Source organism: Tursiops truncatus, chromosome 17 (genome assembly GCF_011762595.2).
Source record: "Tursiops truncatus isolate mTurTru1 chromosome 17, mTurTru1.mat.Y, whole genome shotgun sequence".
Taxonomy (NCBI): Eukaryota; Metazoa; Chordata; class Mammalia; order Artiodactyla; family Delphinidae; genus Tursiops; species Tursiops truncatus.
Window position 1 is genome coordinate 23,164,691 of NC_047050.1, and position 18,083 is coordinate 23,182,773.

The following is an 18,083-nucleotide window of genomic DNA, read 5'->3' on the forward strand; positions in this document are numbered from 1 at the left end:
TAAACTTCTGATAAAACGTGAATACTATACAAATAAAAGGATAAATGCACATGCATCAGAGTTCATGAAGACCTGGACACAAGACTCAGTGCTGCAGTGCATTACCTTATGACCTTAATCTCCATAATCTTGGATTAGGCAATGGTTCCTGACATGTGACAACTAAAGCCCAAATCACCAAAGGAAAAACAGATAAATTCAACTTCATCAAAATTAGAAACTTCTGTGTGTCAAAGGGTGAAAAGAAAGTGAAAAGGAAAACACACAGAATGGGGGAAAACGTTTACATATCATATGTCTGATAACTTCATTTGTTAAATAACATTACATAATCTATTGGGAGATTTAGACCTATATTAAGAGCTACTACTGTTAGGTTAATATTACTGATAATGACATAATTATACTGAGAGCAGGCAAGGATTTGGAAAAACTACTCTCTCACATACTATGAGAAATCTTCTGGATAGCATTTTGGCCTTGTTGGTGTACACGGGAATGACTCTGCGACCTTAAAACCCAGTAGACCCAGGGATTCTACTTCTAGGAATTTATTCTAAAGAACTAATTAAAGAGGTGCCTAAAGGATTATATGTAAGTACTTCCATCAAAATACTGTTCATAATAGCAAAAAAGGGAAACAACTAAATGTTTATAAATAATATGCCCATTAACTAAAAATGAGCTTGAAGCAATTAAAAAATGGGCTATGCAGCAACTTAAAATGATGTTTTAGAAGATTATTTACTAGCACAAATTTTTTTTTGAAATTCAGTTAAGTGAAAAAAAGTTACAGATGTGTATTCTGATGCCTTCATAAAATACTGAAATATGTTATAGCAATGCACAGATAGCAAAAAGTCTGGAAATCTGGAAACAGATAATCTAAATCTTTTACACTGTAGGTAATTTTAATTTTCTTTGATTTTTTTTGTTTCTGCACTAAACATAAATAGCTTGTGGAAAAAGTATTTTTGTTTTATCTTTTCAAAATAACAATATTAGGCATGTACCACATACTCAAAATTTTTAATTCTTACTCTCCTCGTAGGGCTTATCACCAATCTGCCTTGCCCATCCTATCCCCACCTAGTTTATAAAATCTGATGTAAAAAAAGTGGATTGAACAAACAGATAAGTGAAAAAGAAACAGGAAACCTGAACAACACTATAAACCCACTAGAGCTAACAGACATAAATAGAACACCTCACCCAAAAACAGTAGAATACACCTTCTTCTCAAATGTACATGGAACATTCTCCAGGACAGAGCATATGTTAGGCAACAAAACAAGTCTCAGTAAATTTAAAATCATACCAAATATCTTTATCAACCATAATGGAATGAAACTAGAAATCAAAAACAAAATGAAAATTGGAAAATTCATAAATGTATCAGAATTAAACAGCACACTCTTAAACCACCAATGAGTCAAAGAAGAAATCACAAAGGAAATTATAAAATACCTTGCGACAAATGAAAACAAACACACAGTATATTAAAACTTATGAGAAGTAGTAGGAGTAGCGCTCAGAGGAAAAGTTATAGCTGCAAATGCCTACATTAATAAAGAGGATTTCAAATCAAGAACCTAACTCTACACCCTTACAGATCTAGAAAAAGAAGTGTAAACTAAACCCAAATCTAACAAAAGAGAATAATAAAGATTAAATATAAGCAAAATAGAGAATAGAAAAACAATAGCAAAAAATCAATGATGTCAAAGGCTGTTCCTTGAAAAGGTCAACAAGATTGACAAACCTTTAGCTAGACTGACAGAGGAAAAAAAACAAGAGAAGATGCAAGTAACTAAAATCAGAAGTATAAGTGGTGACACTACTACCAACCTTATAGAAATAAAAAGGATTATAAGAAAATATTATGAACAATTGTATGCCAACAAACTAGATAATCTAAATGAAATGGATGCAATCCTAGAAATTCACAAATGGTCAAAACTGACCCAAGAAGAAATAGACAATCTGAACATATCTATAACATGTAAAGCAATCGCACGAATAATCAAAAATCTTCCAACAAAGAAAAGTCCAAGACCAGAAGGCTTCACTGGTGAATTCTACCAAACAAAGAAGAAATAAGGCCAATTCTTCTCAAATTCTTCCACTAAATAGAAGAGAATGGAAAACTTCCTAACTCATTCCAAGAGGCCAACCATTACTATAATACAAAAGCCAGACAAAGATATCACAAGAAAACTTCAAGTCAATCCCTCCCATGAATATAGGTGCAAAAATACTCAGCAAAATACTAGCAAACCAAATCCAGAAGCATATTAAAAGGATTATACACCATGACCTAGAATACATACACCTAGGATAAAGTGGGATTTATCCTAGGAATGCAAGGATGATTCAACATATGAAAATCAATCAATGTAATATACCATATTAATTGAATTAAGATGAACACATGATCATCTTAATAAGGTGCAGAAAAGCATTTGACAAAAAACGTGAAAAAAACACTGAACAAACTAGGAAGAGAAGGGAACTTCCTCAACATGAATAAGTGCATTTATAAAAAAAAACAAAAGCTATCACCATACTGAATGGGGAAATATTGAAAGCATTTCCCCCAAGATTAGGAACAAGACAGGGATGCCCACTGTCACCGCTGCTAATCAACATAGCACTGAGGTTTCATCCAGATCAATAGGGAAGAAAAATAAATAAAGGCATCTAAAATGGAAAGGAAGAGTAAAATGACCTTTAACTGCAGAAAATATAAGATATAAGATAACTGCATTATCTTATATATAGAAAATTCTTAAATAATGCACAAAAAATCTATTAGAGCTAATAAGCAAATTCAGCAAAGTTGCAGTATACAAGATTAACATGGAAACTTCAGCTGTATTTCTATACAGTAGCAATGAAAACTCTGAAAAGTAAATTAAGAAAATTCCATTTATAATCACATCAAAAAGAATAAAATACTTCAATATAAGGTTAACTAAGGAAGTATAAGATTTGTACACTGAAAACTATAAAACATTGCTAAAAGGAATTAAAGAAGATCTAAACAAATGAAAAAACACTCCACATTCATGGAGTGTAAGATTTAATATTGTTAAGGTGGCAATACTCCCCGAAATCAATCCTCAGATTCAATACAAGTCCTATCAAAATCCCAATGGCATTTTTTTGTGGGTAGAAAAGTAGATTCTAAATTCATATAGAATTGCAAGAGACCTTAAATAACAATTTTGAAAAAGAAGAAAAAGGTGAAAAAGTCACACGTCTCGATTTCAAAACTTACTACAGAGCTATAGTAATCAAAAGAGTGTGGTATACTCAGAAGGACAGACATATAGATGAATATATCAGAATTGAGAGTCCAGAAAGAAACCTTTACATCTATGTGAAATGATTTTTGACAAGAACGCCAAGAGCATTCACTGAGGATAATCTCTCAACAAGTGGTGCTAACAAAACTAAAGTCACATGTGAAAGAATGAAGTTGAACCCTACCACAAACCATACACAAAAATTAACTCAAAATGGATCACAGGCTTATATATAGGAGAGAAGTTTTAGAAGAAAACATAGTGTAAATCTTCATGATTTGAGTTTGGGAAATGGATTCTTAGATGTAATGCCAAAAGGACAAGCAACTAGAGAAAAAATAAACTGGACTTCATCAGACTTTAAAACCTTCGTGCATTAAAACACTATGAAGAGGGACCTCCCTGGTGGTCCAGTGGCTAAGACTCTGTGCCCCCAATGCAGGGGGCCCAGGTCTGATCCCTGGTCAAGGAATTAGATCCCACATGATGCAACTAAAGATCCCGCATGTCGCAACTAAGATCCAGCACAGCCAAATAAGTTTTTTTTTTTAAAAGACACTATGAAGAAAGTAAAAGGACAATGTATGGAATGGGAGAAAATGTTGCAAATTACATTTCTGATCAGGGTCTAGTATCCAGGATATAGGAAGAGCTCTTACAGCTCAACAACAAAAAAGCAAATAATGTTTTAAGAGCATGGCAGAGGTTTGAATAGACATTTCTCCAAAGAAGGCATATAAACGACTAATAAGCACATGAAAAGATGCTCAATATCATTCGTCATTAGTGAAATACAAATCAAAACCACAATGAGATACCACTTTACACTCACTAAGATGGCTATAGTCAAAAAGACAGAAAATAAAAAATGCTGGCAAGGATGTACAGAAGTTGCTGATGGAGATGTGAAATGGTGTCCCTGCTGTGAAAACAGTCTGGCAGGTCTGAAAAAAAAGTTACCCATGGAATTACCATGTGACGAGCAATTCTACTTCTGGGTATATCCCAAAGGAATTAGAAATAGGTATTCGAACAAGTAGTTTTCCACAAATATCCCTTAGCTCAGAATCTACAATAGTCAAAAGGTGGAAACCACCCAAATGTCCATCAACAGATGAACAGATAAACAAAATACAGAAGATAAATACAATGGAATATTATTCAGCCACAAAAAAGCAGTGAAGTACCAATACAAGCTCAACAAGGATGAACCTCAAAAACATTATACTAAATGATAAAAGCCAGATACCAAAAGTCACATGATATGTGATTCCATTTAAATGAAATATTCAGAATAGGTAAATCCATAGAGAGAGAAAGCAGATTAATTGTCACCAGGGGCTAAGGAAGGGAAAACGGGATGCCAGCTTAGTGATATGAGGTCTCGTCTGGATGTGCTAAAAATGTTTGGAGCTAGATAGAGATGATAATTGCACAGCACTGTGAATATGCTGAATGCCACTGAACTGTACACTTTACAATGGTTGCTTTTAAGAAAAAAAAAAGAGAGGAAGGTATGGAAAGAAGGTTCAAAGGACCTCTATCCACAACACTGCCAAGGGGAGAAAAAAGTCAGTGAAGCAGCCGAAAAGCCAAGCGCATCGGGGTTAGTGAGGTCGCTTAGAAGATATTCACTAGTAGCCCTCATCCATTTCCCACTTCACACCCTACTTCTCAGATCCACTTTACCTGTACCTACCTTCCCTCATATAAAAACCAACTGATCTCACACTCCCTCATCTCTTCTCCCCCACTCAAGATCTCTAGGAGAGTAAACACATGTTGCTTTCTCTGCCCTGAGTCTACGATATTACCATGTGCTTTAGAAAAACAAAAGACAATATAGTAAGTGCAAAACATGAAGTTCCAGAAGGATTGCGCCTTTACCTTTGCAAGTTCTCTTCTTAGCTCTTCTCTCTCCTCCTCTGATAGGGTCTCAGTGGCACTGATAGTGGCAACAACATCTTCTCCTTCCTCGGGTACTGGGTCTGTTCTCAGTAGACCTTGTTGGAGATTTCAAAAAAAAAAAAAAAGTCTGTAAGGTATGAAAGCTAAGTAAAATTCTCCTTTGGGCTCCTCCACTGCCCCAGCCAGAATAAAGCCAATTAGGTTAGAGCCACACCTCATTTTTCTACACCTTCAAATGATGTGGCTGTCCCAGGAACACACCAAAAAAAAAAGTCTGACCTAACCACTAAAAACCAACAAATGACACCCTGCCAAAATATGAATTTAAAAACTACAGCGCCGGGCTTCCCTGGTGGCGCAGTGGTTTCGAGTCCGCCTGCCGATGCAGGGGACACGGGTTCGTGCCCCGGTCCGGTAAGATCCCACATGCCACGGAGCAGCTGGGCTCATGCGCTATGGCTGCTGAGCCTGAGCGTCCGCAGCCTGTGCTCCGCAACGGGAGAGGCCACAACAGTGAGAGGGCCGCATACCGCAGCAAAAAAAAAAAAAATACAGCACCCTCTCTGCTTCTGTTCATTTCTCCAGTCACAATATAGTTACTGCAAAGCAGAAGAGTTAAGAGGCCAAGAATGGGATCTTCCCAAGACCTTAAATGCTTAACTAGTCAATCAGCATGACTAATAATTCATAGTAACCAAAGGAAGGAGACTGTAAATGTCTTTAGCTTCCTCTACTAATCAGATTCAACTCTTAACAGCCTCAGTGAAGAACTATCTAAAGAAATTTTATTCCATTTCTTTCCCTTAGTTAGTGGAAGTAGGAGACACCTTCTTGTAGCTTTTAAAAAATATGTATCTCATCCAGATACCCTTTTAAAAATCCTAAATTATATACTCAGAGAAATGACCAACACCCACATAATATTTCTACCAAAACACTATTTATGACCAATCCTGCCACACCCATTGCCCTGGAACAGAGCCAATGTCTACTCATCCATCAGGAAGAACTCGGTATTTTCAGAGAGTAGCCAGGAAGCCACCTGCCTCTCGGCAAGTCTCCCCTCTCTTCTGCCCAACCAACCAAGTACAAGGCTAAGAGCGTGGGCAGTGAGGCCCCTGAACCTTGGGTGATAAATTTAAGAGGGCACTAAAAAACCTCAATATAAATTATTTTAATATTTTAATGTAATATTTTTTAAAAATCAAAGTTAATTCAAAGAATCCACGGTGAACAAAGTACCAAATTTTTAAATAGACAGGCTCAGTATGGTTGATTTTTCCTTTTGCCTCAGGCTCCAAAGGTGGCTTTTCATAGCACTGGTACTGATCTCGTCTTTATTTAAAATGCTAGTATGTTGTTCATCATGGATTCCTTCCATTTTAATCTTCTTAAAACACCGCATTAACATAATACTCATCTTGATTGCAGGGCTTTTCGATGCCCCCTTAAATTCTACACCTGAGGCGAGGGCTCGCTCGCCTTACCCTGGTCGCAGTCCTGCCACCCATTCCCATGCCCCAGCTGTGGGCGTTCACAGTCTCCTCTGGCAACAGCTTTTTTGCACGGGGAACCAGGAAAAGGTCTCCTCCTCTTCCTGCTCTTTGCCTCTTTCTGCCAGTGAGCATTCCAGGGACCACACTGTTCCCCACCAGCCCTCACGTCCACTTCTGGGAAGAGCTGGTTTCACCACAGTGGCAATGTGGCATCCGCCCAAAGCAGGATGCCAGGTGGCAGATGACAGACTTAAGAGGCAGGCAGAGAGGAAGACCGACAGAGAACGAGCACGCTGTTTGACAAGCAGCCAGCGCCATGGCAAGCCCGGGAGGGGTATACGTACGTACATTGTGTAAAAGGTACAGACACTTGCACATGATCTATTGTATATTAACTGCATAAGAGCAGTTGATAATTACAATAACAATAATTAGTAGCATAACAGTGCCTACCTGAAAGGTGTTTACAGAATTGTTAAAGGCATAAAAGTAACACAAATAAAACAATTCAAAAACCACAAACTAGAGTGGCAAATAGGATCTCCTTCAAGTCCTCTCATGCAAAGACAATACGTGACAGGTACAATCAGTGGATCGAAAGCCTCCATGAATAGCGCTTCTGCGGGTCCCCTCTAAAATATCTTCAAGCAGATTGCCCAAGTACTGATAGAAATCTCATCATGTCACTCTCCAGCTTAAAATGGTTCCTTTAGTAGCTCCTTGTCCTTTTCAAAGCAACTTCGACCACGTAGTTTAGCACACAAGCCTCACTGGCCCCATCCCCTGCTATCTGGCACTGGAACCTCTTACTCCAGCTTGAGTCATATCAAACTGCGGACACGGTGCCATGCTATGTACGGCCAGAAACCACTGAGGAGGGTCCATGTGCGCTTGCTAATGTATGCCCTATACCAGATTATTCGACAAAGGAGCGTGAGACTGAGGATGGGATACAAGCATACAGGCAGCAATCGTATGAGGCAAGAGAATAAGAACCACAACAGAGTTCATTTCAAACATTATTTTATTTTTAATGTTTTGCTCAGACCCTCTCAAGTTCTCCAACTAGGACAGGACCCAACAAAGCGCAAGAAAACTCAGGTGCTGGGACTTCCCTGGTGGTCCATGGTTAAGAATCTGCCTTCCAATGCAGGGGATGCAGGTTTGATCCCCGGTCAGGGAACTAAGATCCCACATGACGCAGGGCAACCAGGCCTGCGCGCTCTAGAGCCTGCGCACCACTACCGAGAGCCTGGGTGCCGCAACCAGGACCCGATGCAGCCAAATAAATAAATAAACAAACAAAAAACTCAGGTGCTAAACCATGCCTTAAATAGCAAAGCTTCTTTCACACTTTTTAATAAACACTGTTTTGCAGATCTACCTATGGGGGAAGATGCAATATCTGATTACTAATAATGCTTTACGCGTAACTGCCCAATTCCAGAAAGAATCTAAGAGGATTCTGATATTAATCAAGAATTTAGTTGAGCTACCAGGGAAAATAAGAATCTCAGAAAAGGGCGTTCTGGGGTTGTCCACAGTTAGCTTCCGGACCTCCAAGATGACCTTGGGATTTTATACTCAGTCTAAGAAAGCTGGTAATTACACGTTCTGCTTTTTTCGTATTAGCCTGTAGGTGGCAGCAAATTATCAATATTAAAATTTAAAGGCGAGGTTTGTTTTAGGATCATCGACTAGGGAAAAAATTGGAAAATTAAGGACATGAAGGAAGAACAGAAACATAGATATCGAAATCACCTGCAAAACCTAACAGTCATGACTTAGGAAAATTATTAATAACCATAGCCGCCACCACAAAGTGCATTCTATTTATATCCAAATCTGAGCTAAGTGGTCCCAATACATTACATCATTTACTTGCAACCCTTCTGTGAGACAAGGATCACCATCACCATTTACAGATGAGGAAACTGAAGCTTACAGAGGTTAAGCAACTTGCCCATGGTAACATACCTGAATACATGGTGGAGTTAGGACTCTGAACCTGAATATTTTAATGTGAAAATAAAACTTCAAATCATTCATTGTACAAAGCACAAATAAAGACAAGAGTAGGGGGCTGAAGGTCAGACTTGGGAGATACCTAGAGGCAATAATAAATAAGACTCTGTAAAAAATGGTAGAGTATATCAAAAGCAGTCTTTTAATCATTTCCAACCATATAGTTTCCTCAAACCTTGTTATGTGTTTCTAGGTATTATCCCATATCGTATATGTTCAGTAAGAGTAGAGTATTTATTGCAGAGGTAGAATCTGGCATGCTGGAAAAAAGATATTAATTTCTCATTCATAACATGAAAGTTGGGACATGGAAATGTATATCGGTATAGATTACTGATAACTAATGAGAACCTACTGTATAGCACAGGGAACTCTACTCAGTGCTCTGTGGTGACCTAAATGGGAAGGAAATCCAAAAAAGGGGATATATGTATACGTATAGCTGATTCACTTTGCTGTACAGTAGAAATCAACACAACCTTGTAAAGCAACTATATTCCAATAAATTTTTTTTAAATATAGATTACTAAAAACTACAAATAATTCAAAAATTCTTATTTGATCATTAATTTTAATGTTCCTCCTCAGAGTCTGACAGAAATCTATTTTTAAAAGACAGAGAAGAGGGAGAAAATATGACATATTTATTGAGATCTAATATAACAGCCACCGTGAGGGGTGACACATTTACATATTATCTAAAAAAAAAAAAAAAAGGGCAAGAATCTTACAACCAACACCCAATGAGCAAAGCTGTATTTGCAGTATTTACTTCCATTAGGAAACTGAGGTTCTCTGAGGTTCAGTAATGTGCCCAGAGTCACAGAAATTAAAACGCAGGTCTTTCTGACTCTAACCTCTTACTCCTTCATGTACACTTTTCGTAGAGAAATTCCAAAGAGCAGGGGGAACAAACAGCAGGTCAGAAGGGAAGCTGGAAGCAGAGGGCTTTTTGTTCCCTGCAAGTGTGAGAACACACGGGGTGCCTGGCTTGAAAGTCACAGATACCATTATCAAGCCCAAGTGACTGCAAATCAGTGATAATTCGTTCCATCAGGTTACTAACATTTTAGCCACTTGCTTAATTCTTCTTCTAGTTCTGCAAACAGATTGCCAGCCTGTCTTCAGTTGCATGCATGGGATCACCCTGAAGAGTTTCATCTGGGGAGGAGAGCCTGAAGCCCACGGACAGGAGAAGTGTTGGCTGCCCAGGTGGGAGACCCACTGCCAAGGGAGCGATGGGGATGAACCAGGAGAACGGTGCCCCTTCAGTCCTGAGACACAATTTTTTCTTCTACATTTTACATCTTTGAACTGGAGATCATTGTACAGCCAGCCAGCTAGGCAGTCCTTGTGGCATCGCTGATTGTCACCTGTAGCTATGCCTCAAAATGTGCAAAATGGGTGTCAGCGGCTTAGAAAAATCACAGGCCTCTCTTCTAAGAAAGGCTGTATCACAGGCGTTTTGTGAGAGCAAGATAAATAAAACAGACATGGAGTATTTCTAACTGAAAGGGAACTCAGATAAGTCAGGCGATGCACGTGAAGATGTTTCAGGAAAACTTGAACTGAGCTGACTTTAAAAAGTATGCACGGGGGCTTCCCTGGTGGCGCAGTGGTTGAGAGTCCACCTGCCGATGCAGGGGACACGGGTTCGTGCCCCGGTCCGGGAAGATCCCACATGCCGCGGAGCGGCCGGGCCCGTGAGCCATGGCCGCTGAGCCTGCGCGTCCAGAGCCTGTGCTCTGCAACGGGAGAGGCCACAACAGTGAGAGGCCCGCGTACCGCAAAAAAAAAAAAAAAAAAGTATGCAGAGGAGTGTTATGATCAATGTATATGTCTGAATAAATCTGAAAAAATAAGCATAAAATTTTAAGTGACAATTTTACTTAAAATAAAATTTGTTTTCACTTAAAATAAGCTAATTTTAAGTGAAAACATTGTTTTTTAGTTTAACTTGCAGCAATTTTTTCCCTTAATGAAACATAAAATAATGGTACATCGTAAAATTCGTAAAATCTGTGGTGTCTTTGATGTGATGAAACATGATACTTTGGACGTCAGAGAATTTGTTAGTACTTTGAGGAAAATGAAGTTCTTAGTGTTTTGCTTCAGTGGAAACATGTCTGAGGAGTGAGAACAGTGGGGAAGAACGAGGAATAATGGGGAAAAGACTTCAGTCTTGAACAGTCTCCAGTTCCAGAAAACAAGGTCCTGACGTCACACTCTTATCTTTTCACCTCAGGACTCATAGCGCCCAAAATAAAGCAAACGTTCATAAATATTTCACTTGAACTGACTTATTTGCTAAAGATTTGTTCCAACTAATAAGTTTCTCTTTCCTCCATTCTCCTCCCACCCCATGCATAGCCATCCATTTGCTACATAGTCCCAAAAATTTCAACCAGGGAAGGAAGTAAAGCTTTTTTGATACATATTTAGAACCTACAATTAAAACTAAGCTACAGTTGAGAGTTTGGTGGGTACCTCCCTGCTCAGGTGTGGTGGGTGCAGCCCCTATAGTGGAACCCTAAACAGTTCTCTCTTCCCTTCAGTTCTTCGTCTTTCACCTTTTTTTTTTTTTCCCAATCAAGGCCAACTATTTCCCTTCAAGACTTTCTATGATTATCAACTAAAAAAATTTTAACCATTTTCATACACTTTTAGATCTGAAAAGAATTTTGGATCATTTAAATCCAAACACTTCACTGCGTAAAGACAGGAAACACAGGGCAGAGATTTTTAAAACTAGATGGTGTTGTGGGTTGACTTACATCTCCCCCACCCCCCAAAAAAAGATACCTTCTACTTCCAACTCCCAGGACCCATAAATGTGTCTTTATTTGGAAACCGGGTTGTTGCAGATGTAATCAAGATGATATCATACTGGATTTAGGTGGGCTCTGATCCAGTGGCTGATGTCCTTATAAGTAAAAGGAAGTCTGAACACTGGGACCCGGAGAGAACATCATATAAAGACCCAGAGCGCACAGAGACACAGGGAGCACACTGTGTGATGCTGGAGGGCAGAGACTGGAGAGATGCAGCTGCCTGCCAAGGCAAGCCAGGGGTTACCAGCAGGGAGCTAGGAAGAGGCAAGGAAGGATGTCCCTGCAGGTGGCAGAGGGAGCATGGCCCCGCTGACACCTTGATTTTGGACTTCCAGCCTCCAAAACCGTAAAAATAATAAATTTCTGTTGTTTTAAGCTGCTCGGTCTGGGGCACTTTGTTATGGTAGCCCCAGGGAACTGAGCCCCAGGAAACTGAGCCCCAAACCCCGTTACCTGTTTAAAAAATAAAAAGGCAGGGGCTTCCCTGGTGGCGCAGTGGTTGGGAGTACGCCTGCCGATGCAGGCGGACGCGGGTTCGTGCCCTGGTCCGGGAAGATCCCACATGTCGCGGAGCGGCCGGGCCCACGAGCCATGGCCGCTGAGCCTGCGCGTCCGGAGCCTGTGCTACGCAACGGGAGAGGCCACAACAGTGAGAGGACCACGTACCGCAAAAAAATAAATAAATAAATAAAAAGGCAATAATTCCACCTAGCTCTCTTTTTATAAGAATATTTTAAAAGACCACGAAATCAAGGGTGGGCACATACTCAGTGTTCGATAAGGATTTGCTGTTTCACCTTCCTAGGTCCTACAAGTCGTCCTGGCGATTTCCTCTCTCCTCCTCCACGACGCTTGATTCACAAAGCTCACTTCCTCACTTCCCATCACTCTCCAACCCCTCCGTCAGCATCTGCCCCTCCTCCGCCCCTTCAGCTAAGGACAGTCCTCCGTCACGATCTCATCTGACATCTCTAGGTAGCGCAGACTGAACCTCACTCTGAAGTCTCCGGTCCTGATACCTCCCACTGTCCTCCCTGCGTTTTTTCCTACCTCTCTGAGATGCACCTCCATCTCCCTCTCCCAAGGAGTCCACTTCACCCTCCACCACCAATCCCACTACCCCTGCCTTAGTCAAGGCTCTTCCCATGTTTTGCTTAGATTCTTGCCCCCAAAGCTCCTTGATGGTCTCTGTCCCCTCCAATCCATTCACTGCCCTGCCAACAGAGGGATCTTTCTAAAACATGACTCTGACCACGGCACTCCTTGCCTGCCATACGTCCTTGTATGGCTGCCCACCTGCTAGTAAAGCTCACTGCTCTTGACAATCTGGAGCCCACCTATCCCATCTCCTGCTACTGTCCTCACGCCCACACCCACCCCCGTGCGCTCACTGCATCTTCCAAACTGCAGTTCCTCTGCAAACATGTTATTTGACGGGTTTATTTTTTTTTAAGGAACGTATTAAGAAGTGAGTTAAGATAAGCTGCCTCCCCTACTTATTTTTCCCCTCTGACTTTTTTATTATGGTAAAATATATAACATACAATTTGCCATCTTAACCATTTTTAAGCATGAAGGTCAGCGGCATTAATTACATTCACGATGTCGTACAACCACCTCCACCCTCTCTTTCCACATCATGCTCTCCTTTCTGTCTTTGCACATGTTATTTTCTCTTCCTGAAACCCTCTCCTTATTTCCAAGTCCCATTCATTTCAATAAACCAGTAGGAAAAGTCTCCTGCTCTTGGAGGAAATTCTCCAGACCTCGTGGCCCGGGCTGCTCTGGGCCTAATACCCCTCTGTATATTGCCCACTGTACTTAGAACACAGCCAGCTGGGCAGTATTTGACCTTAGCACTGCGCTCCGAACACGTAGCTTCGGCCCCGCACAGTATCTGGTGCAGAGTGTCTGGCACACAGGAGACACTCAGCAATACTCTCTGAATAAATGAATTGAAGGAAGGCACCCCGTGGAGTCAGAGGGAGAGATAGGATCCCCGTCTCCCATCCTGGTCTACCTTGCCCCTCTTTTTATTTTATGTATTTCATTCTCACTTCACTGCTTTCACCTAAAAAGGTTTACCTATTTAAAACAGACGTAAAATGTCACTTTTCTGAAGCAATACAACTCTGCGTCATACATAATCTAATAGATTGCTACCATTTGGAGCAGGGCACCTACCTTCACGTTACACAGAAGGTGTGTACACGGCAAACGCTCCGTGGTTGAATAGGTGGGGCGCTAATGGTCTCAGAGCAGGAAGAATATAACATCAGCCACCTCCAGGAACATTCAGTTAGGAGGGAAGAAGGTGCCACAAGAGAAGTGTAAGGTATCGGCTATTGAAGTCTGAATGTTAACACTGTCTACCCAAGGGAGAATTTGTAAGAGGATAATCAAGGCCTAGAAGCTTCTCTGGAAAGTAAAACTGTATACACCTCTCTTACACAGTCTTCAAAGAGGCAACGATGGCTTTAAGACAAGAGGAAGAATAAGAAATTTCAGTCTCTGGGGTTGTTTTCTTTAAGCATATCCAAGAAGAAATACGCAGCCCCTTTTTTAACCTAGAGATACCACCAAAAAAAAAAAAAAAAAAAAAAAATATATATATATATATATATATATATATATATATATATAAAACATATAGTTCAAAATATCTTTAGTGGTCATATCCACAAAGATCACAAGATAAAAATTTTTCCCCTTAAAGGTCTGTGCTTGGGGCTCCAACTTTCCGTGCCTTATTCTTTGTTTCCGGATGTAACAAAATCCAGAAGAGGGGGAGGAATACTTGGAGGTCCTCACACCAAAGTCGTTATCCTTAAGAGACCCTAAAAGCAAAGGACCCACTTAAGACGAGGCTTCCCAACTGTGACATGGTGGACATTTAGAGCAGGACAGTTCTTGGCAGGGGGTATCCTATGCAGCGTCCCATGGGCATCCCAGGCATCCACCCACTCAGTGTCTGCAGCAGCCCCTCCTGCACCCAGCAGTAGCAACCAAACCGTCTTGAAATCTCCTCCAGATGTGGCCAAATGCCCACAGGGGGGCAAAAGTTCCCCACTGACTTCGGGCAAGGGAGCCTCTGACACCTGCTATTTGACATTGATTATTTTCAGAAGAAAGAGATTCAGGAGCACGGGCTGTGAAACCTTGATACTCCTTAAGGCTGTGATTTTCCCATATTTGCTCATGGTGAGAACAGTAAAACCTGAGGAGAGAAAAATGAGTGGAGTAATTGTCATGGAGACAGCAAGCAACAAGAAAGCTGAGGAAACTCGAGTCACTCCACCCAGGGGGGCGACCCAGGAACCCAGGAGATGAACTGGGCAGTGACAGGGTCATCAAAGAGGAAATTCCTGCAAGCCAGGGAGGGGAGGCAGACAGCACCGACGCAAAAGGGGGAAGAGAGCTCTCTGGCCAGACGGGCCACCGTGCTCCTGGGACTCAACTCTGAAAACAGGGCCCGACACAGCAGTCAACTTCCTGCCCAAGAAAAAAGGTCACCCTCCCCGAACTTCACTTCCCAGGAAGAGTGGAGGAGGAAGAAAAGACAGCAAAGGGAGAACATATTCATATTTTCAAATGTTTCATGTGCCTCTCCAGATTTTTTGTTTTTTGGATCTGCAATATATTGTAAAGATGAATAACTAATTATGGTTAATATAGAAACAATTTTAAAGTCCTAATTAACACAAGTGTGTAAGAAACATAATGAAGAACACATTCTTTGTTAATGAGGAAAGAATTTATCTCAAGGTTTTATTTCCCAACACACTTGCTGGAGTTCCAAGAGTTAGAACCAATCCCACAGCATGCAGTTTTCACCATACCAAGAATCTTTCAAATTTGTATCCAGAATCATATTGATAAAACCAGTTAACCTCTCTCCAGATATTCTTAAACTGACCCTTGAATCTCCTTCATCTTAAAAAAACAAAAAAAAGAGAGAAAGAGGAAAAAAAATCTTTAGCCAATTATTTCAGAGCCATCTGTCCCCACAGACCCAATCAAGTGTAAAACTGGCAAAACTGGGGCACTCCATGAAAGGGGGTGAAAGGTCAGCCATGGAGGAATTTGGGGATCCCCAACGGGGAAGTCACTCCATCCTCAAATCTCCTCTGTAGGAATAAGAAGGTTCTACATCTCTTCAATTCTGCTCAGATTTTTATTTTGTAAACCATATATTTGCTATTTAAGACCTTGACAATCCTGAAAAACTTTCAAGAAGTGATGACTCCTTCCCTAAAAAGAAGAGAGAATGGCACAGAGTAGAAATCAAGAAGGGGTATAAAAGAGAATGAAAAGGACATTTCAGTTCGAGTTTTTCCCGTGTTGTTAGAGTGTCAAATACGACAGCACGAAACTAAAATGTCAGAGTTTTAAATGGTTCCTATTTCCTGAAACCACTAGAAATAACCAAAGGGTTTTTTTTTTATAAACTAGGGCTGCATCTTTCTGTACGTTAGAAAATCCTTAAGAGAATGAGTGAGTCTACATAAATAACATTTGGGAAGTTTTCCTTGTAGATGTTCACAGGATGGAAGAGAAAAACGCAGCCAAGGAAACCAGCTGTGAGGCCACTCTGCTGACCGCATGGCAACATGGGAAGTTCAGGTCCAAGCAGCACATGAGGAATCAACAAACTACCCCACTTAAGACCCTTGACCAAAGGAAAGGTTAGGCCTTAAATGATTAACCTGTTGTATGATATCCGTTACCAGACAGGTGGAGATTTCCTGTGATCAAAAAACAAACAAACCAAAGGAAAAAAAAAAAAACACACACTGGTTTGAGAACTGAGGGTGAGTATGAGTCCCGACTTAGGCTAAACTTTGTGATTCAGGGACTTAACACCTCTCTTGGCCTCCATGTTCACATCTGTAAAATGAACTGCAGTGTGATTTACTCTTTGCCAGTTTCATTTCATTCATTCATTCATTCACTCATTCATTCAACCAACAATACTTGTTGAACCACAGCTGTCAAGCACTGTTCCAGGTGCTGGGGGAAAAGCAGTGAACAAAAGACTGACACCCCTAATGGAGCTTTGTATTCCAGAATCTGAAATCGGTGTTTTTCAAACTATGCACTGTGAAATCCATTTAGCAGTACCAAATGAGCATTTTTAAAAGAAGAAATGGAATAATATATCAGAGTACATCACACATAGTAAGGATAAGTTCTGTTTCACAGGATTCTGCTTCAGCTATTGACATTTGTATCTATGAGAGTTGTGGATCAAGAAGTATATGGCATTTCTGAACGTGGGCTGGCTGTACCAAGAGAGTTTTAAAGTCCCTGATAAAAGACCTCTTTTTGTTCCAGGCACTGGCCCTCATCCTGTCCTTCACTCAGATTGCTTCTGAGGAACATTCTACCCACAGATTAAATCTTGTTACCTTCTCATTTGCCCCATGATGGCATTTTGGATAAATATCAAAGAATATGTTTTTCAGATCAGTGTTCCCAGCCTTTCTGAGTATGGTTCCTTTTTTTTTTTTTTTTTTTGCGGTACGCGGGCCTCTCACTGTTGTGGTCTCTCCCATTGCGGAGCACAGGCTCCGGACGCGCAGGCCCAGCGGCCATGGCTCACGGGCCCAGCCGTTCCGCGGCATGTGGGATCTTCCCCGACCGGGGCACGAACCCGTGTCCCCTGCATCGGCAGGCGGACTCTCAACCATTGCGCCACCAGGGAAGCCCTATGATTCCTTTTAACATCAGTCCTTTTTTTGTACTACTTGTCTGCTGATTAGGAAAATGCGTAGTGGTCAATAGCCACGTGAGCTTTTAAATGGATTTATAATGTAGGAATCCATCCTAAGCACTCCTATCTAGAAATACAAAGGCTGCACACATACAGAAGACAGTACTCATTCCACCTACGCCTCACACTTGACGTTCAAACGGATTTGCAAGCTTCTTGTGCCCCGAGTAGTCCTGGGCACAGAGACTGGAGATCCCCACTTTGATTTGCTTATTTTAGAATCACCATGTTCTTACTAGGTGACTGCTTATGGGGGTTTCTGTTTGTTTTACTGCTCTCTCCACTGTTCCTTTTTCTTTAATTATCACAAACTAATAAATCTCATGAGCACTGGTGGGTACACGAGTTTGTTTTCAGTTTTTGTTGTTCACTGCTTTTTTTTTTTTTTTTAATCATTCTGTGTCGAATCCCATGAGCCCAGACTCTTACAGATTGCTAGTAGGAATTGGGGAGGTAATTGTTCAAAATCTGCCTAGAGACACACTCAACCCTACCCACTGCTTCTGTTTTAACAGAAAACATCCAAAGGCAGCAAATACTACAGCTGGGAAAAGTAAAAGGAGGTGGAACAGAGACATAAAAAGACTGAGAGATACCTCAAACGAGCGGCAGAATCCTCCTGGGAATCTCGAAGCCTTGCACACTGATCACCAAGATCTAACTGAGGTCAGGTCACTACGGTCCCAGCTCCCACGGCCAATGTCACTTAGGCTTCACTCTGTCATTGAGCTCTAACTTCCTA

At 40.9% G+C, this 18,083-nt stretch overlaps 1 protein-coding gene across 3 annotated transcripts in view; it reads right to left on the reverse strand.

Annotated features, from left to right (window-relative positions):
• Nucleotides 1–18,083, reverse strand: part of TPD52 (tumor protein D52) — a 119,189-nt gene that overhangs the window by 23,878 nt on the left and 77,228 nt on the right. For all 3 annotated transcript variants that reach the window (XM_073794549.1, XM_019926280.3, XM_073794548.1), the window contains exon 2: nucleotides 5,196–5,311. In XM_073794549.1, the coding sequence (XP_073650650.1) occupies nucleotides 5,196–5,311 (116 nt within the window). The remainder of the gene's footprint in view (nucleotides 1–5,195; nucleotides 5,312–18,083) is intronic.